Below are 24,177 nucleotides of genomic sequence, written 5' to 3' on the forward strand. Positions count from 1 at the left end.
TACTCGTAGAAAATACTCTGGTTGGTTCGGTCACGATGCTCATTTTTACAGAAACTAAACCTCAACAGGAAACACTTACCAATATAAACGTAGCAGGTGCCCCAGTTGAAGCTCAGCTTCTGGAAAGGACAAGCCACCCTAACTCTCGGGCTTGGCAAAGATAAAGCAAGGCTGTGCGCTCAGAGATCCCATAGCAAAAAAAGATCCAGAATCCTTCCTGGAGGTGAACTGATGATGTACTAGAGCGTAATCTGTATCTGACTGTGACGCGCGGGTTCTATCTTCCTCTCCTGGAGGCACAGAGTAGAAGGTTCTCCCTTTATGAAGCACCTGTAAGCTCCGCCCGCTGAGCCACGCCCCGTCCACCCTCGAAGTAGGTAAAGGAATTCCCGCCTTTTTACCAGGATGACGGACAGCTTTCCAAAACGACCCCACTGCGTTTACCGCCGATTCCGGTGGTGCGTTGTTGATGCACAGAAGCACGAGGACATCTCCACAGAGACACACTAGTAACAATAACATTGCCAATGGCACACAAGGTTGCTGGAGACTTTACCCCGTGGCCCATCAGGTACCCCTAGTGTACAATATAAACGGGGCGTATAAAACATGCTAGGTAACGCTTACTGACATACTCGTAGAAAATACTCCGGTTGGTTCGGTCACGATGCTCATTTTTACAGAAACTAAACCTCAACAGGAAACACTTACCAATATAAACGTAGCAGGTGCTCCAGTTGAAGCTCAGCTTCTGGAAAGGACAAGCCACCCTAACTCTCGGGCTTGGCAAAGATAAAGCAAGGCTGTGCGCTCAGAGATCCCATAGCAAAAAAAGATCCAGAATCCTTCCTGGAGGTGAACTGATGATGTACTAGAGCGTAATCTGTATCTGACTGTGACGCGCGGGTTCTATCTTCCTCTCCTGGAGAGACAGAGTAGAAGGTTCTCCCTTTATGAAGCACCAGTAAGCTCCGCCCGCTGAGCCACGCCCCGTCCACCCTCGAAGTATGTAAAGGAATTCCCGCCTTTTACCAGGATGATGAACAGCTTTCCAAAACGACCCCACTGCGTTTACCGCCGATTCCGGTGGTGCGTTGTTGATGCGCAGAAGCACGAGGACATCTCCACAGAGACGCACTAGTAATAATAACATTGACAAAGGCACACAAGGTTGCTGGAGACGTTTACCCCGTGGCCCATCAGGTACCCCTAGTGTACAATATAAACGGGGCGTATAAAACATGCTAGGTAACGCTTACTGACATACTCGTAGAAAATACTCCGGTTGGTTCGGTCACGATGCTCATTTTTACAGAAACTAAACCTCAACAGGAAACACTTACCAATATAAACGTAGCAGGTGCCCCAGTTGAAGCTCAGCTTCTGGAAAGGACAAGCCACCCTAACTCTCGGGCTTGGCAAAGATAAAGCAAGGCTGTGCGCTCAGAGATCCCATAGCAAAAAAGATCCAGAATCCTTCCTGGAGGTGAACTGATGATGTACTAGAGCGTAATCTGTATCTGACTGTGACGCGCGGGTTCTATCTTCCTCTCCTGGAGAGACAGAGTAGAAGGTCTCCCTTTATGAAGCACCTGTAAGCTCCGCCCGCTGAGCCACGCCCCGTCCACCCTCGAATGTAGGTAAAGGAATTCCCGCTTTTTACCAGGATGACGGACAGCTTTCCAAAACGACCCCACTGCGTTTACCGCCGATTCCGGTGGTGCGTTGTTGATGCACAGAAGCACGAGGACATCTCCACAGAGACACACTAGTAACAATAACATTGCCAAAGGCACACAAGGTTGCTGGAGACGTTTACCCCGTGGCCCATCAGGTACCCCTAGTGTACAATATAAACGGGGCGTATAAAACATGCTAGGTAACGCTTACTGACATACTCGTAGAAAATACTCCGGTTGGTTCGGTCACGATGCTCATTTTTACAGAAACTAAACCTCAACAGGAAACACTTACCAATATAAACGTAGCAGGTGCCCCAGTTGAAGCTCAGCTTCTGGAAAGGACAAGCCACCCTAACTCTCGGGCTTGGCAAAGATAAAGCAAGGCTGTGCGCTCAGAGATCCCATAGCAAAAAAGATCCAGAATCCTTCCTGGAGGTGAACTGATGATGTACTAGAGCGTAATCTGTATCTGACTGTGACGCGCGGGTTCTATCTTCCTCTCCTGGAGACACAGAGTAGAAGGTTCTCCCTTTATGAAGCACCTGTAAGCTCCGCCCGCTGAGCCACGCCCCGTCCACCCTCGAATGTAGGTAAAGGAATTCCCGCTTTTTACCAGGATGACGGACAGCTTTCCAAAACGACCCCACTGCGTTTACCGCCGATTCCGGTGGTGCGTTGTTGATGCACAGAAGCACGAGGACATCCCCACAGAGACACACTAGTAACAATAACATTGCCAAAGGCACACAAGGTTGCTGGAGACGTTTACCCCGTGGCCCATCAGGTACCCCTAGTGTACAATATAAACGGGGCGTATAAAACATGCTAGGTAACGCTTACTGACATACTCGTAGAAAATACTCCGGTTGGTTCGGTCACGATGCTCATTTTTACAGAAACTAAACCTCAACAGGAAACACTTACCAATATAAACGTAGCAGGTGCCCCAGTTGAAGCTCAGCTTCTGGAAAGGACAAGCCACCCTAACTCTCGGGCTTGGCAAAGATAAAGCAAGGCTGTGCGCTCAGAGATCCCATAGCAAAAAAGATCCAGAATCCTTCCTGGAGGTGAACTGATGATGTACTAGAGCGTAATCTGTATCTGACTGTGACGCGCGGGTTCTATCTTCCTCTCCTGGAGACACAGAGTAGAAGGTCTCCCTTTATGAAGCACCTGTAAGCTCCGCCCGCTGAGCCACGCCCCGTCCACCCTCGAATGTAGGTAAAGGAATTCCCGCTTTTTACCAGGATGACGGACAGCTTTCCAAAACGACCCCACTGCGTTTACCGCCGATTCCGGTGGTGCGTTGTTGATGCACAGAAGCACGAGGACATCTCTACAGAGACACACTAGTAACAATAACATTGCCAAAGGCACACAAGGTTGCTGGAGACGTTTACCCCGTGGCCCGTCAGGTACCCCTAGTGTACAATATAAACGGGGCGTATAAAACATGCTAGGTAACGCTTACTGACATACTCGTAGAAAATACTCCGGTTGGTTCGGTCACGATGCTCATTTTTACAGAAACTAAACCTCAACAGGAAACACTTACCAATATAAACGTAGCAGGTGCCCCAGTTGAAGCTCAGCTTCTGGAAAGGACAAGCCACCCTAACTCTCGGGCTTGGCAAAGATAAAGCAGGGCTGTGCGCTCAGAGATCCCATAGCAAAAAAAGATCCAGAATCCTTCCTGGAGGTGAACTGATGATGTACTAGAGCGTAATCTGTATCTGACTGTGACGCGCGGGTTCTATCTTCCTCTCCTGGAGGCACAGAGTAGAAGGTTCTCCCTTTGTGAAGCACCTGTAAGCTCCGCCCGCTGAGCCACGCCCCGTCCACCCTCGAAGTAGGTAGGGAATTCCCGCCTCTTGCCAGGATGACGGACAGCTTTCCAAAACGACCCCACTGCGTTTTACCGCCGATTCCGGTGGTGTGTTGTTGATGCGCAGAAGCACGAGGACATCTCCACAAAGACGCACTAGTAACAATAACATTGCCAAAGGCACACAAGGTTGCTGGAGACGTTTACCCCGTGGCCCATCACGTACCCCTATTGTACAATATAAACAGGGTATATAAAACATGCCAGGTAACGCTTACTGACATACTCGTAGAAAATACTCCGGTTGTGTAGGCCACGATGCTCATTTTTACAGAAACTAAACCTCAAAGGAAGCACTTACCAATATAAACGTAGCAGGTGCCGCAGTCGAAGCTCAGCTTCTGGAAAGGACAAGCCACCCTAACTCGCGGGCTTGGCAAAGATAAAGCAAGGCTGTGCGCTCAGAGATCCCATAGCAGAGGAAGATCCAGAATCCTTCCTGGAGGTGAACTGATGATGTACTGGAGCATAATCTGTATCTGACTGTGACGCGCGGTTTCTATCTTCCTCTCCTGGAGACACAGAGTAGAAGGTTCCCCCTTTATGAAGCACCTGTAAGCTCCGCCCGCTGAGCCACGCCCCGTCAACCCTCGAAATAGGTAGGGGAATTCCCACCTCTTGCCAGAATGATGGACAGCTTTCCAAGGCGACCCCACTGCGTTTGCCGCCGACTCGCGTGGTGCGTCGTTGATGCGCAGGGGCGCGAGGACATCTCCGTGGGGACGCACTAATGGCAATGACATTGCCGGGGGCACACAAGGTTGCTGAAGACGTTTTGCCCCCGTGGCCCATCACGTACCCTAGTGTACAATGTGGACGCGGCAGATGCCGCGGTTGAAGCTCACCTTCTGGAAAGGACGGCCCACCCTGGCTCTTGGGCTTAGCAGGGATGGGGCGGGGCGGGGCGGGGCTGTGCGCTCAGAGATCCCATGGCGGAGGGGATCTGGAATCCTTCCTGGAGGTGAGCTGATGATGTGCTGGAGCGTGGTCTGTGTCTGACTGGGACGCGCGGTTTCTGTCTTCCTCTGCTGGAGACACAGAGTGGAGGGTTTCTCCCTTTGTGGAGCACCTGTGGGCTCCGCCCGCTGGGCCACGCCCCGTCCACCCTCGAGGTAGGTGGGGGAGTTCCCGCCTTTTTACCAGGATGATGGATGGACGACTAAGTATTTTTTACCCATGTTTCTAATTATGTATTGTATGTGCAGATGTGTGTGTATAGTCATGTGTGTGTGTGTGTATAAATATATATATATATATGTGTATATGTTGTTTCTGTGCCTGGCATGTTTCTATGAATTTCTGCTCTCTTTTTATCACACTTATCTACTCATCGCTCTTATGTCATGTCTCTATCAAACTATCCTCCATTCTCACTCGGACTCATCCCAAATCCCTTCGACCACTTCCATCTCCTAAATATCTCTGCCTAAGCTCATCCCTCCACCCCCACATCTAACTCACCAAACCTCACTCTACCTCTGTGACCTCCCACACAACCCTACTAAATTCTCCTGCATTCATCTCACCCTGCTACTATGCTCTCCCTAACCCTTCCACATCCTCTTTCCCCTCCGCCCCCCTTTTATTCATCTCAAGCCTTTGGATTGAGCAAATGAAGGATAAACTCCCAATTAACACTTCTGGATTTCTTTCCTCCTCCACCCCTTCATTACTCCAGTCAATCTAACTAACAAACTCTCATATCCGCAACTCAAATTAACTCATAATAATACTAAAACTGTACTCCTTATTAAATTATACTAATCCATCACTAATTCTTGTTGGGTACCGGAGTAGCGTGCTACTCATCGAAAAGCGCTTCGACGCCTCGTCAGGGGTAGTAAGCGCTATATAAATACGATTACAATTACAATTACAATTACATAGATATAGGAAGAATAAAGGAGAAATAGAGGTATTTTTCCTCGTTACGCCTCCCCTGGGGAGACGTAAGATTTTAGCGCATCTTCAGGCTTACAAGATCTTGCAAATCTGGGGGTGCGTCAAAATCCATGGGAGTTACATGGGAACATCCACGCAACCCCATGGAACTCCTTTCCAGGGCAGAGTTATGCAATGTAGGTATTTGTGATGCATTGCGTTACTCCAGATTTTTGAAGCCACTCAGAGCCACACAAAGTGGCTTTGGGTGGCTTAAAAGATTTGAGTGAAAGTTTGCGTTGCTCTTGCACCACGTTGCAAAAGTGTCATAAACCGGGTCACCAGTGCTTAATTTGAGATGGTGGTTGCAGTGGGAGCCACCAGCACTTAATTTTGGGGACTGGCACTTATGTTTACCATATCAGACGTATACCGAAAATAAGAGGGAAAAACAAATGGGGAGATGGAGGAAGAGAAAGATGGAAAACCGTCACAAGGGAAGAAAGCAGGAACATGCAAAAAAGAGAGAAAGAGACAGGGAGTGTCTAGTAGTGATTAAGGAAGCAAGAGGTGAAGTTAAAGCCACACAGTGTTGGTATTTGGCATGGTGACATTTAATTGCACGGGCCATGGGCTGCTGAACCTCGGGGACCAGCATTCTTTCTTTCAAAATTAAGCACTGGGTAGTCACTGGAAGATCAATGAGGTTGAATCAAGACTGCGCAGCCATTCAGTGCACTGATGTTTAAAATTACCATTCAAGGTTTCCTAAGCATACCTTTGGGCACCAGCACTCATTCTATTACAAATTAAGCCTGTGAGCCCCCTTTGGAGTTTCAGATGTTTGGACTCTCTCCTATGAGTTTCTGGAAGACAGGTGCAAAGCAAATGGACTTTGGACCGTAAAATGTTCTCCCTCTAGTGTTTCATATGTTGAAAAGTTTGCATCTTTCAGTGCTCTACAGCCTCTGGAGCACATGTGAATGCACTACAAGCATGCACCCTGACATACTCCTATTCTTACTCTCACCACTTGCCAACAGACAAACCCTCCGAAAAATACACCCTGCAAGAGGACTTGGCTGTGAAGACTAAATGATCCTATCCTTGAATACGTGGGTGTATTTTCTATGCCACTCCTATTATTTTAAGAGGAAGCATGAAAATATGACAAGACACATGCAAAAGGGGAGATTCAGCAGTAGGAACACCACCCGGAACATGTCAGTAAGGACTGAAAGATAATTATGTGCTTATTTGTCTTAGTTATTCCTTGAAAGTGTTTATTATATTTTAGGAGCCTTTATTTTTATGCAATTTTTATTTTGTCTCTTGGTTGTGTGGTTTATGTTAGGAGGTGAAGATGTATCTCACTAATGAGACTATAATGACAGCACCTGTAAAGATAAACGTTTTCAGCAAAAACAGAAAACAAATCAATTACAGCAGTCACTATCAGCTGACAATGTAATCAACAAATAGAAACTAGGAAGAGACTTCCTTATAGGGTGCCCAGGTGTCCTGGATTTGGTGGGACAATCCTGTTTTTTCACTAGCTGTTCTGGCAGATTTAGCACATATCCGGGTTGTCTGTATTTCTTTGTTGGTGAGCCCTGTCATTAAAGTCCTTCCATGCACATTGGTTGATGTACAATTGTTGTCCTTCTGTTTGTTAAATGTCCTGTTTTTTTTTTTTTCAAAAACTGGTCACCCTCCCTCCTAAGAACAGGATGCACTTATTGGATCAATCAAAGGCAAAGTCAATATGTCTCGCCTATTCAAGAGTGTTTGGCTTGGCAATGTGTTTTGCCATGTTCTACAACAGTGCGGTTTCTGTTCAGCATGGCTAAAAGTTATGGGCGTGGAGTGTCATAGAGTGGAGGGGGAGTAGTTGCAGGGTGGATTTGTTGGAGTGCAGTGTCCTAGAGTGGAGTAGGGCGAGTGCAGTGTCGAAGAGTTGAGTAAAGGGAAGTAGAATTTAGTGGTTCAGGGGCTGAAAGTGGAGTGGTGTAGAGTGAAGTGGAGTGGGGTGGAATAGGTTGGAGTGGGTTGGAGTGAATTGAGGCAGTGTCCTCATTGGATTGAAGTAGAGTGGGGTGGATTTGATTGGGATGGAGTGAGGTTGCTTGAGAGGACAGGGGTGGATTGGAGTGGGGTGGATTCAAAAGAGGTGAGGTGGATTGGATTGAGGTGGATTGGAGTGGGGTAGATTAGAATAAATCTGAATGGGTGGATTGAACTGGAATGATAGGACTGGAGTTGGGTGAGTGGCGTGGGGTGGTTTGGAGTGGGGTGGTTTGGAATGGGGTTGTGTGGGGTGGATTAGATTGAACTGGAATGTGTGGATTGGATTTATTGGATTGGAGTGGGTGGACTGAATTTAATTTGATTGGATAAGGGTGAACTGGGCTGGGTGGATTGGACTAGAGTGGTGCGGGTTGGACCGGAGTGGGAAGGTCTGGACTGGAGTAAGGTGGATTGGATTGGAGTGGGGTTGACTGAACTGGGGTGGAGTGGAGAGGGGTTGGGTAAAGTTGGGTGAATCTGGAGTAGATTGGATTGAAGTGGAGTGGGGTAGATTGGAGTGGAGTAGAATGGACTGGAGTGCAGTGGGGAGAATTGGAGTGGGGTGAATTAGATGGGTGGACTGGAGTGGGGTGGATTGGATTGGAGTGCAGTGGGTTGGATTTAGGTAGATTGGATTGGAGTGGTGTGGATTGCATTGTGGTGGATTTGAGTGGGGTGAACTGGATTGAGTGGGGTAGATTGGATTAAGATGGGTTGGACTGGATTTGAGTGGGGTGGAATGTGGTGGATCGGACTGAAGTAGAGTGGGGTGACTTGGATAGAAGTGGGTGGATTGGAATGGAGACAGGTGGACTTTTTGGAGTGTGGTGGATTGGAGTGGGGTGCGTAAGAGTGGGGTGAATCGGATTGGTGTGGGATTTATTGGACTAGAGTGGGTTGGATTAAGATAGTTTGGCATGGGGTGGATTGGATTGGAGTGGGATGGATTAAGGTAGACTGGATTGGATTGTTGTGGTGTGGATTAAGGTGAATTATGTTTGAATGGGATGGATTGGAGAGGGGTGGGTGGATTGGAGTGGGTGGATTAGGTTACAGTGGTTTGGACTGGAGTGGGGTACATTGCATTGGGGTGGAATGGATTGGAGTGGATGGGTTGTACTGTACTGTGGTGGGTTGGATTTGAGTAGGGTGGGTTGGATTGGAATGGGGTGGTTTGGAGTGGGGTGGGGTGGCTGGATTGGTGTGGGATGGAATGGACTGGAGTGGGTGGGTCTGTAGTGGGTGGATTGAATCAGAGTGGGGTGGATTGTGATGGATTGGATTGGAGTGAGGTGGAATGGATTGGAGTGGGGTGGGTTAGATTGGATTTGAGTGGGGTGGGTGGGATTGGAGTGGGGCAGAATGTTTAGGATTGGAATGATGCAGATTGTTTTAGATTGGAGTGGGGCAGATTTTTGGGATTGAGCAGGACAGATTGTTTTGGAGTGGGGCAGATTGTTTCGGAGTGGAGCAGATTGTATTGGACTGGAGTGGGGCACATTGTTTTGGATTGTAGGGGGTGCATATTTTTCTGGATTGAAGTGGGGTAGATTGTGGTGGATTGTATTGGAGTGGACTGGTGTGTAGTGGTGTAGATTGGATTGGGGAAAGGTGGACTGAATTAGAGTAGGGTGGATTGGAGTGTGGTAGATTGGAGTGGGACGGATTGGAGTGGGGCAGATTGGAGCAGGACAGATTGGTGTGGGGCAGATTGTTTTGGATTCAAGTAAGTCAGATTGAAGTGGAGCGGACTGGAGTTGGGCAGATTGTTTTGCATTGGAGTGGGGCAGATTGGAGTGGTTGGATTGGAGTGGGCGGATTGGAGTGGGGCAAAATATTTTGGATTGGAGTGGGGCAGATTGTTATGGAGTGGAGCAGATTGTTTTGGATTTGAGTAGGGCAGACTGTTTTGGATTGTGATGGGGCAGATTGTTATGGAGTGGAATGGTAGGGATTGGGGTAGGGCAGATTGTTTCTGGATTGGAGTGGGGACGATTTGGGGGATTGAATGGGGCCGATTGTTTTGGAGTGGGGCAGATTGTTTTGGATTGAAGTGGGTAGATTGCGGTGAATTGGATTGGAATGGAGTCGGTTGGGGTGCAGTGTGGTAGATTGGACTGGGGTGAGGTGGACTGCATTAGAGTGGGGTGGATTGAAGTGTGGTAGATTGGAGTGGGGTGGATTGGAGAAGGCGGATTGGAGTGGGGCAAATTGGAACAGGGTAGATTGGAGTGGAGCAGATTTGTTTTAGATTTGAGTGGGTCAGATTGGAGTGGAGTGGACTTGAGTTGGGCAGATTGTTCTGCATAGGAATGGGGTAGATTGGAAATGGGGCAGAATATTTTGGATTGGAGAGGGGCAGATTGTTTTGAATTTGAGTGGGGCAGACTGCAGTGAGGAAGCTTGATTTGGACTGGAGTTGAGCAGATTGTTTTGGACTAGATTTGGGCAGACTGGATTGGGGCCAATGGAGTGGGGCAGATTGTTGTGGACTGGAGTGGGGCAGATTGTTTTGGATTGGTGTGGGGCGTATTGGACAGATTGTTTTGGATTGGTGTGAGTGAGATTGGAGTGGGGCAGATTGTTTTGGACTGGAGTGGGGCAGATTGTTTTGGATTGGAGTGGTGCAGGTGACTTTTATTGGAGTGGGGCAGATCATTTAGGATTGGAGTGGGGGTAGATTGTTTTGGAGTGTAGTGGGGCAGAATGTTTTTGACTGGAGTGGGCAGATTGTTTTGGATTGGAGTGCGGCAGATTGTTTTGGACTGGAGTGGGGCAGACTAATTTGGACTTGAGTGGGGCAGATTGGAGTGTGGCCTATTGTTTTGGATTGGAAAGGTGCAGACTGGAGTGGGGCAGACTGGAGTCGAACAATGGGGCAGATTTGAGTGGAGTGGGTTGGGAGGATCGGAGTGGATTAGGGTGTGTGGTTTGGATTACAGTGGGGTGGATTGGTCTGGAGTGGATTGGATTGAGTGTGTTGATTGCTGTGGGTGAGGTGGGGTGGATTGGATTGGAGTGGAGTGTACTGCACAAATATGTGTTAAAGCATAATTTCTGAAATTGTACATAAGGAAGAAACAATTGCACTTTGCGATATTTAGAACAATATAATCATCATCTTTTTAGAACAGCGTCCACGAGCAAAACCAAAACCAAACATGAGTGCGAAGTGGTAAAAGAAGACGTGCAAAATAAACCATTTAACTGTAGTAAATAAAACTTTGTAATTGTGCTTGTGTTGCTTGCCACGTTTTTGCCAGTCACACACTTGATTGCAGTGCCCTAGAAGTTTAAAAAAAGAGGTACCTCAAGCAGCGGACGGGCACTGATTCAGTCCAATCAGTGCTTGGTCTCTACTGCACAGCCAGGATCCGAAATAATGCTAGCGATGCAGTGACCCATTACAAGGCTGCGAAGACAAGTTCCACGCAAGCCAACAAATTGAAAGCAATGGGCAGGCTCTGAGTCTAAACCCACTGTAAGATTACAATCGTCTTGAAGACAGCGCTGCCTAGCCGAGACCCAAAAAGGGCACATAATGACATTGTGAGGGAGATAAAATTGTGACCCTTCCATCTTTTTCCCCACGACTCTGAGTTGGCGTACAATAAATTTCTAAATCCTTCTAGCTACTAAAAATGGATGAGTCTTGTCCTGCAGAGATCATGGCTGATCGTGTGAAGCACTGACGCAGTGTTACTTACTGTAAACACCTCAATAAATGACAGCGCCAACTTGGCTTTGTAGTTCGCTAATCAGGCCTTGTAAACGTGCGCCGTGACTCCTGGTGGCAGGAAGCCGTTTTATTATAGTACAGTAACACGCACCATTGTCCGGGCCTCCGTGCCCAACTTCATTACTATTACCATGAGAAACAGGCGTGCCCCCTGCCCTCCCCCATCTCCCCTCTTCCTCTCACCACTCAGCCCACCCCCTCCCAAGCCCCGGCCTGCCTCTGTCTTGAATTTCACTTTGATTCCCCGACACCTTGCTCCTCTCCCAGACGGATTAAACTGCCGGGGCCTCGAATAAACTTTCTCTTCCCAGAGATCCCCCACTAAGGACAATGCTCAGTTCTGGGAAACTTACCCTGTCCTTGGGTTTGTACTCCTGCACCGGCATCATATGCAATTCGGAAAGGCGAGAAAAATGCAACTGTGGGGATAAGCAGAGAGCTATTAAGGAAGGAAGGAATACTGACAATCGAAGTTCAGTCATCCCAATGGTTATTTTAAAGGGCCAATAATTACCTGTATAAAAAAAAGGAAACGTCTGTCTATGTTGTTAAAAGTGTACAGTTATGCCAAATAAAAGTTGTGCAGGGTAATCGTACAAAATGTATATGAAAATAAACGGCAATACACATAAGCGATAAAAATGCTGACCGCATTACGTTTTATTTCAATTCTGTGTCTTGTGTTTGACAAAGATCGAACACGGAGAGCTAAATGCACCACGATAGGAGAAATTCTCATTGACTCAGAGACAGCAGGTTTGCGGTTGGTGGGTCACAAATAGTGGGCCTGGGAGGAGGTGAAGAGAGACGTGGTGTTGAGGCCTTCTATAAGGACAGGAGAAGAAAGGCCACAAGCCGGTATTCATTTTCAAACTCATGGAGAAAGACCTACTCAAAGAGCTGGGACATGTATTCAGGACCAGACAGACCACTGCCTCGGTTTAAACTTTGGAGGTTCTACTCTCAAACCATTCATAAATAGGGGCAGTTCTATGCTGGAGTCATCTTTATCTCACTCTCTCCCTCTGTCACACACACACACTAGTCTGTCCCTAAAAGCATGGGTTATGAGAACCTTTTTGGGACTTTTCTGCTCAAAAGGGGACGCTCAGCTCGACTACATCTTTACAGGGGGTTCGGTCGTTGGAACTTTTGGAAGCAGATGAAACTAACCCTGTAGCAGGAGTTTCTGCGGATGTAGGTGTGCCAGCCCTTCTCACCAGCACTTCTCAGGTTAGTGTTAATACTTGTTATAACACGTTTACAGTCCTAGAAGACTATCTGCTGGTGCATGTGATTTAATCCCAAAACCTAATTTAGGGCCATATTTATACTTTTTGACGCACAACTGCGCCAACGCAGTTGTGCGTCAAAAATGTTAACGCCGGCTAACGCCATTCCAAAGCGCCATGCGGGCGCCTTATTTATGGAATGACGTTAGCCGGCGGAGATTACTGGTGTGCGTCAAAAAAAATGACCCACACCAGGCAGCGCCGGCGTAGGGGAAAATGGAGCTTGGGCGTCAAAAAATCGGGCAAGTCGGTCTGAGGCAAAAAATCTGCCTCAACCCGATTTGCGCCATTTTTTTGGACTCCAATCCTCCATTGACATGACTCCTGTCTTAGCAAAGACAGGAGTCATGCCCTCTTGCCCAATGGCCATGCCCAGGGGACTTCTGTCCCCTGGGCATGGTCATTGGGCATAGTGGCATGTAGGGGGGCACAAATCAGGCCCCCCTATGCCACAAAAAAAAAAAAAAAAAACTTACCTGAACTTACCTTAAGTTCCCTGGGATGGGTCCCTCCATCCTTGGGCATCCTCCTGGGGTGGGCAAGGGTGGCAGGGGGTGTCCCTGGGGGCATGGGAGGGCCCCTCTGGGCTCCTTCCGAGCCCACAGGTCCCTTAATGCCTGCCCTGACCAGGCGCTAAAAAATGACGCAAAAGCGGCTGGAAGTCATTTTTTTTGACCCGCCCACTCCCGTGCGCCATTTTTGCACAGGAGTTTAAATAAAGCGCACATGCCTTGGAGTAATTTTTTAGACGGGATCGCCTACCTTGCATATCATTAACGCAAGGTAGGTGTCCACGCTAAAAAATGACGCTAACTCCAAGATCTTTGGCGCTAGATGGGTCTAACGCCAAAGTATAAATATGGAGTTAGCTTTGTGTCGGATTTGCGTAAAAAAAACGACGCAATTCCGGCGCAAACAGAGTATAAATATGCCCCTTAGTGACTACACCAGCAGTGACCAAAGAAGGAGAGAACCGAACCCCCCATGCACATGTTCATGCTCTAAGTGAAAGCACACCTGCACTTCGGAGTATAGAGGGCACAAGCTATAAAAGCAAGGTAGCCTCTGTACAGTTGTACGATGGCAAAGACTTCAGGATACATGGTGGTATTAATGAAGCTACCACCGGCACCAGATTGCTTAAAGGAATGGATCCTGAACAGGGCAAGGCTGCGGATAACTTTTTTTCATTATCAGATCAATCCAGGGATGTAGATGACCCCAGCTCTTCATCAGAACCGGATTCCAACAGTAGCTTTACCACCTCCATGACGGGATTAAGTGAGACTGAAAGAAAAAAAAAAAGACTAAAAAGGCTGGCTTTGGGAAAGTGGGGAAGAAGAAGAAAAAGCCCACAAGGGGGACAAGAGGGATGTAATGGGATTATACAGCGACCCAGCAACTTCACAATAACCCAGATGATCCTCTCTCAGGCTCTACTGATCGCCCCTTTGGACCTGCAGAATCCCTAGAACCCCCTTCCCTGAATCTTATCTACCAGACAATGATGCTACAACATAAGCAGACTCAGAGCGATAGCAGGAAGGCTAGGGTTGCTAGCAAGCAGCTCCAAGTTTCAGTAAGAAGGATTGCAAAGACCTGCTCAGAGATCGGAAAATGTACCACCGCAATGGGGACTCGCACCAGTGTGCTAGAATCTGATGTTGGTGCTGTTGTGCAACAATCAGCCATGCATGAATCACAGATCACAGACATTTAGTGGAAGATGGAAGATTTTGAAAATTGGCAACGCTGTAATAATATACGGATACTAGGGATTGAAGAAGGGGTGGAAGGCCAAGACGTGGACTTATATTAATAAGTTATTTAGAGGCACCTTTCCTGAATTAGAAGGCTGGGATTGGGAGCAGGAGATACAGAGAGCCCATCGGTTTCTGCTTCTCTGGAAAAAGCAAAGAGATTAATCCACGGATAATCAGCCACCATCCAGGGCTGTCATTGTTTATTTTGGTAATTATTTACTACAGCAGACGGTTTTTGAGAAGGCCAGCCCTCACTCAAAGATTAATTTTGAGGGTGTCTCCTTATGTACTCATCCTGATTACGGTCACGCTACCGTCGAAAGGCGTTGGTGACTGAGGCAAATAATTAATCCCTTTCAGGAGAGAGGGGCAGAAGCATATTTACTGAACCCTGCCCGCCTAAAGATTGTGTACATAGGGTACTGTGCAGGTCTTTTCATCAGAAATTAAGGCCAAAGAGTATATGGAAAAGCTGACAAACTATGGATAGTGAGATGGGGTTAACGGTTCAATGGCAGTTGTTCACAGGGCATGGGAGAAATGCTGATACTGCACTGTAGTGTTATTCTTTTCTCCCCAGCGATTTTATAGAAAGCTAACTGGGAATAAAGAATTAAGGGCCAGATGTAGGAAAAATCTGGATTGCGACTCGCAAATTGCGAGTCAGACCGACTTGCAATTTACGAGTCGCAATCCAGAATGTAGGATGGTGTCCCTGATACCATCTGTGACTCGCAACGGGGTCGCAAAGGCCCACCTCATTAATATTAATGAGGTGGGTCGCAATTTGCGACCCCCTTCTGAGTGGCGCCACTCACAGGGATGGTGGCCTGCTGGAGAGAGCAGACCACCATGTCTGTGACTACTTTTAAATAAAGCCGTTTTTTTTTTGTAATGCAGCCCGTTTTCCTTAAAAGAAAACGAGATGCATACAAAACTAAAAAATTAAACGTTTCCGTTTTGCGAATGGGTTACCACCAGTGTGACACTGGTGGTAACTGCGATTGCTTTGCGACTGCGTTCGTGGTCTCAAAACAATACAGCATCGCGCTGCGACTCGCAATTAGGAAGGGGAACACCCCTTCCTAATTGCGACTCGCAGTCCCGTTTTGTGAGTCGGTAACCAGGTTACCGATTCGCAATAAGGGGATTGGGCATCGCAATGTGCTTTTTGCACGTCGCAAACAGTGAAATTCGCTGTTTGCGATGTGCAAAAAGCTTTGAACATCTGGCCCTTAGGGTTGGATGTAGTTACCGGGATGGGGAAGGGGGCAACCTATCCATCTTACAGACCTAGCAGTCTGGCTCTCTCAACTGGTAGGACTGGGGGGAGGGCTAGGGCGGGAGGGGATAGTAGGGCAGGGCGTGGGTCTGGAGGTGCCATGGCGGGGAGTGGGCGGGTCGGGGTCGGGTAGGGAACGAGAGGCGCACAGAAGGTCAATGGCTCAAATCCTGTGCCTTTACGATGGTGGTTGGTGTGGAACAGCTGTAGGCAAACACTAATTCATATGAGGTGTGGTAGTAACCTGCACTTTGCCACGTTAAATATTAGCGGGCTAAATGATGGTGGGAAAAGGCGTTCCGTGATTGAAGGACTAAAACACTTAGGGCTGATATTATCTGTATGCGGGAGAGACATATTACAGGCTCCAAAAAATATCTGCAGGATTTCCTGGGTATCAATTATTGGCTTACACTACACAGGGAACGACAACGAAGGGAGTAGCAGTATTGGCATGTAACAGAATGATAGAAGTCATCAAGAAATTAACGGATAAAGTGGGCCGCTGGGTTATCTTAGAATGTGTAGCAGGTAGAACCAGGTTCACATTGTGTTCAATTTATGTATCTAATCTTGATGATCCGGATATAATTGACTTTATTAATAATGAATTAGCGACTTGGTCTTTCCTGATTATTATACGTCGGGATTTGAATATTCATATTGACATGAACCTGCCCTTTCAGAATCAGGGACAGTATGTGGGGGGAAAACCCAAAGTATTCCAGGCCGTGCAAACTCTTGTGTTGAGTCATGGATTGGTCAATGCCTGGCAGCAGTGCAAGGCTCCTGACCCTGGATTCACTTTTTTTCTGTCCCCACACGAAATCCGTGAGGCTAGACTGCTTCCTACTATCAGCTTCACTGTATGAGGGATTAATACTGGAAAAGTACCCAAGAATTATGTCTGACCATAACCCCCTGGTAAGAACAACATTGGCATTAAGTAAGGAACAATATTCTAAGACATGGTCATTTAACAGGGGGCTGTTGTTGGATCAGGAATATATTAAACACATGAAGAAACAGATACCAGATTTCTTAGATATCAACCGAGGGTATGTCCCCATGGGGGTTGTTTGGGATGCCCTTAAGGCAGGAATTGGAGGTGAGACCCTAAGTTACAGCTTAAATAAGGATAAACTGCGCTCTAAATTTATAAGCGCAGTTCAGGCCGAGCTGGTGACACTGGAATCCCAGATAGTGCAGGCGGCTAGAAATAATTTACCTTTGCAAGAGACTCTCAACAAAATTGATGCAGTAGGGGCTAGAATCTCTAAATTTTATTCAAAGTGAGATGGAGGAAAGGCCCAGATGCACTAATAGGAATGCTATGAATTTAGTGAAAAGGTCGGCAAATTACTGGCCTTTAGAACAGACAAAAGATGGCACAAGGCCTCATTAGCGAAGCCAAGGATGAAGATGGACGGATAGTAAAAGGAAACTGTGCACTTTTCAGGGTGTTTAGAGAATTTAATCTGACGTTATATCAGCAGGATGCCAATATATCAGAATGTAAGACTAACCAATGTCCGGGCAAAGCCCCTGGAGGGCGGTTGCATGAGGTTGAAAGGTGCCAGCTTGCGACCCCAATGACAGCTGTTGAGATTATAGCAGCATTGAGTTCTTTGCCTAGTGGAAAGACCCCAGGTGCAGATGAAATCCCACTAAAGATTTTTTAAAGTATTTTATGTGGAACAACGCAATGAACTTCTCACATTATTTAAGTAGGTGCAAGATGGAATACAAGCCCCTGCATCGTGGCTGGCAGTGAATATTATAGTCTTTTTGAAAAAAGAAAAAGACCCTTTATTGCCGGGTTTCTAACCTCCTATTTCTTTAATAAATGGGGATGCTAAACTCTATGCAAAAGTCCTTGCCACAAGGCTTAGTATGGTGATTAGTAAACTGGTTTCCCCTTGGCAGCACGGCTTCATTCCTGGGAGGCGGGCCACCGATCATGTTAGGCGGGGGATAGCTACGTTAGATACAACTCAGGCTGCAAAGGCTCCTATGTTTTTTATCTTACTAGGGCATATCTATGGGTGGTACTCTCCAAATACAACATAGATCCTGGCTTTATCAGGGCTGTCCAAGGCTTATATCAGAACCCACCATACGAATAGCAGGGACAGAATCCAAGGCAATTTCCATCTCAAGGGGCACAAGACAGAGGTGCCCTTGCTCACCTCTGCTTTTTGCACTTTACATCCTCCCACTCATAAGAAGGCTACTAGATGATAAGTTAATTGTTACAATGGAAATGATTTGGAGGAGTGTTAAAACGTTGGCATACGCAGATGATATTGCTATAGTATCACCAGATCCAGGGACAACGCTAACAGAAATAGAGAAAGAAACGTCCGAATTTGGAGAGGTGTCGGGTTATGTATTAAATAATGCTAAGTGTCAGATAATGATTAATGAATGGGTAAGTCTAGAGGATGAGAGGAAGGCGTGCAAGTGAAATACTTGAGGGTTAGACTAACAGCTAATCTTGACACCATTGTTGATAATAATCTCGCCCCAGTGTTAGCTAAGACTAAAAAGAAATTACACCGCATGAATAACCTGCACCTTCGATAGTATGACGGTGTAATGTTATTAAAATGCTCTTCCTTCCCAGGGTTTTTTATTTTTTCAGAACCATTCCTCTGTAATTTGGGAGGAACTGGTTTAAACCAATGGAAGAAATAGCCAACAGCTTCCTATGGTCCTTCTCTAGATCTTGCTGAGCTTTTAAGTATTCACCATAACCAAGGGCATAACCAAGGGCAAGGGGAGAATGGGTAGTCCATAACTTCAGCTTATATTACTGGACAGCTGCCTTGCAATACATTGAACTATTAATTTGACCTGATGACTTTAGCAGACCACCAGGGGAAATATGTCCATGTATATACAGTATGATTTGGGGTAGTACAGCCAACACCACTTTTCTGAGAATAGTGGAACCAAGATACTTTAAAAAAGTTTAATTTAAAATAGTATGGGCTGCTTTTAAAGTATGGAGTCAGATTTAGCGCAGAATAGGAATTGATTGACTTAGCTAGTAAACTCTAGTTCAGAACACGCCAATCCTCCTCGAGATTTTTAGAGATAAATGGTGCGATAAATGGGTACGATTTTTATCATGGTAGGCAGATAAAATCTTTTAGTGAACTAAAGGCGGAGTTTTCTCTTGAAAGTAAAGACTTTTTAAAGTTTTTACAGATTAGAGACTTTTTGATGACCTCATCTAGGGAAAGTTCATTCGGGGAGAAGACCTCAGTGATGGAGGTACTTGAGAACGCAGCAGACTGTAGTATATGAAAGCTCTACCCGCTCTTAGTGGACTTAATGCAAGATAATTTGGGGAAGCATATAGAGAACTGGAAGCGACCCATAGGGATTCTCAGAAACATAATTTTTTAGCTTCTCTGGAGCTGGCTCAACATATATTACTTTCAGCTGGACCACAAGCTCAATACCAAAAGACATTATTCAATTTATATTACATCCCCGCTAGAATATCTAAATGGGGAAAGCTAAATGGGGTCTCTTGTCCATGGTGTAACAGCACAGGAGCAGACTTATGCCATATGTTTTTAGCTGTGACAGGCTTGAAATGCTTTTAATTGATATAACAAAGTTTTTGAAAATGGTAACACACCAAGAAATTGGTTTAATGCCTCAACTTGTATTACTAGAGATTGATGAAGAGGTATGGACAGGCCAGTCTCAATGCTTTGTGTTTTTGGCCATGTAAGTAATGCAGAGCTATATCGCTTCAGACTGGTTAAAATCCGAACCTCCAACTTATAATCAGTGGTTGGCTCGAATACTCTCTATGTATTACCTGGAGATTAGCTTGTACAAGAGCCAAGACCGTAGAAAGAGGGGTGTGAATATTTGGACCCTGTTGACTCAATGGCTCAGCAAACTTTAAGTGGGAAACAGTTGTATGCAATAAATGTGAAAACCCCCATTATATAATGATTGTATTATATGTTTCAACGTCATGAATTTTTTAAAATGTTAACAAAGAGATGGCTCTTATTTACCCTACTGTGCGCCTTTTATAAAATAAAATTAAAATTAAAAAACTCTTTGCAGTCTGAAGGTTAGTGGAGACCAGGCCCAATCCACCTTGTGTATCCAAACCTCACTCAATTGTAATAGGCCATAACCTTCGACTTTACCCCAGTCTCCCATCATTAGCTGTCCGCAGTTGGCGTTTTGATTTTTGGCACTATTTTTCACTTTTAACTTAAAAAATTCAAATCTCTGGTTCACCTGCACTGGCTAGTGTGGTTGGCAAAAGATCGACTGTAAAACTTGACATTTTCTTTCACACTGATTCAACTTTCACCAGTTGAGTTTTTGCTTGCAGATCCAGTTAGGAATTTACAACACCAATAGCTCTAACTTAAGCAGATGCGAGACCCATTGCATTGCAAATGCTTGTTTTCAATTTACTCTCATTGTCTCAGTGCACAAGATTTATTGCAAACCTACCCGCATAGGATTACTCATTCAAAAGTGCACACAATCTGCAGACACTAATACCCACACACACGAACGAACCTAAACTAGACTTGTATATTTAGTCACACACACACAATAACATAGTGACTATCAGTCTGTTAAACACCACACATCAACACAATCTAAAACACACGCTTAAGCAAGACATGCACACACAGACAATGACACACTCAAACTGCCTGCACATGAAAAACAAAGTGTGCTCTCACACATGTGCGTGCTGCACATTCCCTACACATACGCTGGCAGGATATTCCCATTGGGACATGAACTTCTGTACTGGCTTACAGTTTCATGTGGTACTATGGCTGTATTTGTATAATTATCCACAAAGGGAGAGGGCCCTAAACCCTCAAACCCCTATGTGCGCTGTGATGCACAAAGGCGCTGTAAGCTAAATCATTTTTTCACAGTGCTGGTAATGCAAGAAACACACTGAGCCATGACCTTTCTACCCCTTGTCTTCTTACAAAGTGCACACTATGTAGATGGCTCACACCCATAAATAAGCAAGTGGCTTTACTTCATAATGTCTTGGAATGAGGCTTCTTATTTATAAAACTGTTGGAAAGCTCAATGGAAGACTACAAGTTAAAGCCCACGAAGCTTAACTGAGGCGGGAGCTGACTGGAAACTGCAATTCATCTCTCCCACTGGAGATTTGGAGTGCTGGAAGTAAAATAAAAAAGTTGGGAAGTAGGCCACAACTAAAGGTGTGAGGAGCGAAAGGACATTCACTGTGCACAGAATCAGTTCTTGGGCCACGCTCCAAGGGAGGGACAAACAAACGAAGATGATGTGAAGGTGGCACAATATAACCAATGAGAGGCAACAAAATGAGTCCCAATGAAGTCAACAAACCAATGTGTGGGTTCTAATACCCCTTCAAGCTAGTAAAATGACTAACGTGACAGCGCATGCGCTGTTTCAGATAAGACCTAAAAAGCAATGTTTTAGACACATACTCACCTGCCATGTTTCCATGTGCCTTTCCACGGGCTGACAGAAAACAACATGAATACTTAAGAAAGAATGTTAAGGTTTGCCAGATTTTACAAAGGATGGGAGCTGATTTCCCCCCTTTGTAAGGCTGTCAAAAATTTGGGAAGGTGACTGGATGAAAGGTTCTCTATGGGCATCCAAATTTCTAAAATCGTGGCTTATTGCTTTGGGTTACTTAAATGCCTCAAGAAAATTCATTGGCTTCTTCCGTTATCAGCACAAAAAATGGTGGTTCAAGCCTTAATTGTCACTAGGTTGGATTATGGTAATGTGCTTTATTGGGGTGCACCTAAAAACATTGAAAAGTCTTCAGTTGGTGAAAAATTCTGCAGCACATCTGCCTTGCTATTGTAGGAAAGTAGCCTCTTTCTAGCATGGTTACCCCCATTTTTGGCCTATCAGTGTGTTTGACTGTGTCTACTGGGATCCTGCTAACCAGGACCCCAGTAGTTATGCTCTCTCCTTCTGAATTTGGTTGTTGGATACTGTTAACACAGTATTCCACTCATTATTGGCATACTGGTGCCCCCTTATAAGGCCCTATTATATGTTACCTAGGTACCCAGGGCATTGGGATTCCAGGGGATCCCTATGGACTGCAGCATTGCTTTTGCCACCCATAGGGAGCCCATGCAAAGGCTTCTACAGGACTGCCATTGCAGCCTGTGTGAAAGGGTGCATGCACCCTTTCACTGCCATTTACACTGCACCAGGTCACTTATAAGTCACCCATATTGCAGGCCTTCTAGCCCTGAAGGCTGGGTGCAGAGTACCTGTGTGTGAGGGCACCCCTGCACTAGCAGAGGTGCCCCCACGACCTCCACCACCATTTTCCCGGACTTCGTGAGTGCGGGGACGCCATTATACATGTGCACTGGACATAGGTCACCACCTATATACAGCTTCACAATGGTAACTCCCCATATGGTCATGTTTGGTATCAAACATGTTGGAATCATACCCCAAGGCTTTTGCAAGCATTGGTTGTATGATTCCATGCACTCTGGGGCTCCATAGAGGACCCCCAGTACTGCCATTACAGCTTTCTGAGGTTTTCCAGGCAGCCCCAGCTGCTGCCACCTCACAGACAGGTTTCTGCCCTCTTGTTGCTCCAGCAGCTCGAGCCCAGGAAGGCAGAACAAAGCATTTCCTTTGGGAGAGGGGTATTACACCCTCTCCCTACAGAAATAGGTGTTGCAGGCATGGGAGGGCTAGCCTCCCATAGCCTCTGGAAATGCTTTGAAGGGGGCACATGGTGCCCTCCTTGCATAATCCAGTCTACACCAGTTCAGGGATCCCCAGTCCCTGCACTGGCACGAAAATGGACAAAGGAAAGGGGAGGGACAACTCCCCTGTCCATCACCACCCCAGGAGTGGTGCTCAGAGCTCCTCAAGAGGGTCCCCGGGTTTTGCCATCTTGAATTCCAAGTTGGCAGGAAACTCTGGGAGCATCTGAGTGGCCAGTGCCAGCAGGTGATGTCAGAGACCTCCCCTGATAGGTGCTTACCTGTGTAGCTGACCAATCCCCCTTTCAGGGCTATTTAGGGTCCCGCTTTTAGGTAATTCTTCATATTCAGATTGCAAGACGCCAGCAGGAATTCTCTGCATCCTTTACTTCATCTTCTTACCGAAGAAACTGCAACTGGACCCTCCAGGAACTCTACAAACTGCAACAAAAAAGCAAAGACGACTTCTGCAACATTGTACCTTCAGCTCCTGCCAGCAACTGCAACTGTTTCCAGGTTGTGCATCCTTCGAGGACTGCCTATCTTTAGCCTGCACCAGAAGAACAAAGGGATCTCCCTTGAAGTCAAGGAGCCACTTCCCTGCTTCAGCATGCATCTCTCTGCAGCGACGACCGGTGGCATGGGTCCCCTCTCCTAACGAAGTGCATGAATCCAGCAACATGGTGGTGGACTGAAGTGGTCCCATCGGTCCTGACATCCAACTGTCTAACTTTGGTGGAGGTAAGGGCTTGCCTCCCCAAACAAGACAGTACCCCAATGCACCATGTGTTTTGTAGTTGCCAAGGCTTGTTGGCATCCTTCCATGAAGTTCTTCATGCACTGTGTGGCTCTGGCCCCCAGCACTCTATCCTGCAACGCACACCTTCCTGAGTGGTTCTCCGGCAGCATGGGATCCCTTTGTGTGGTGCTGTATGGGCCTCCTTTTACATCTCCTTTGTCCCCGTGCTGTGGAACTCCTGTGCATGCTGCCTGGTCTTCTGAGGGCTCACTGAGTTGCTGAGAGCCGCCTCTGGCTCTCCCTCTTGGGTAGAGTCCACAAGATCCCTCCTGGTCCTGGGCAGCACCATTTTCTGCTAACTGGATGCTTTGCATGTGCCGAGGCTTGTTGGCGGAATCCTGAGACGCAAACGAGACTGCAATCATCCATCTGGCGTGGGACATCATCTGCACCAACCAGGAACTGGCATCCATCTTCTGGGGTGCAGTACAGACTGTTGTTCTTCACTGGTGGTTCTTCTTTGGCACCTTCATCCAGGTTAGCAGGGGCTCCTGTTCTCCCTGGACTCTTCAGTGCTTCTTCGACTTGGTCTCTTTCTTCCACAGGTCTTCAGGTCCGGGAATCCATCATTGGTGTCTTACAGTCTCTTCTGGTTCTTGTATAATCTTCTTTCTCATGTTCTTGTGTGTTCTAGGAAAGTGACTGTGATTTACTCCTGCTTTCCCGGGCTCTGGGGTGAGTTCTATTACTTACCTTTGGTGTTTTCTAATACTCCCAGCGCCCCCTCTACACACTACACTTGCCTAGGTGGGAAACCGAATTTCGCATTCCCCTTTCTTAGTATATGGTTTGTTTTACCCCAGGCCCATTTCTAACTATTGTGATTTTCACTATTTGAACTGTTTTCTAACTGTTTTACAGCTATTTCTGCATACTAGTTTATATAATGTGTGTATTACTTACCTCCTAAGGGAGTATAGTCTCTATGGTATTTCTGGCTTTTGTGTCACCAAAATAAAGTACCTTTATTTTTGTAACTGAGTATTTTCTTTCATGTGTGTGAGTACTGTGTGACTACAGTGGTACTGCATG

General features: G+C 46.5%; 1 protein-coding gene across 4 annotated transcripts in view; it reads right to left on the minus strand.

The window, feature by feature from the left end:
- LOC138296303 (uncharacterized) overlaps positions 1-24,177 on the minus strand; it is a 619,236-nt gene that overhangs the window by 104,077 nt on the left and 490,982 nt on the right. For 3 of the 4 annotated variants that reach the window (XM_069235314.1, XM_069235317.1, XM_069235315.1), the window contains one exon: positions 11,608-11,673. The exons of the other annotated variant lie outside the window; for it this stretch is intronic. In XM_069235314.1, coding sequence (XP_069091415.1) covers positions 11,608-11,673 — 66 coding nt within the window. The remainder of the gene's footprint in view (positions 1-11,607; positions 11,674-24,177) is intronic. 4 annotated transcript variants of the gene reach the window in all.

The sequence above is a fragment of the Pleurodeles waltl genome, chromosome 5, assembly GCF_031143425.1.
Source record: "Pleurodeles waltl isolate 20211129_DDA chromosome 5, aPleWal1.hap1.20221129, whole genome shotgun sequence".
In the NCBI taxonomy this organism is placed as follows: domain Eukaryota; kingdom Metazoa; phylum Chordata; class Amphibia; order Caudata; family Salamandridae; genus Pleurodeles; species Pleurodeles waltl.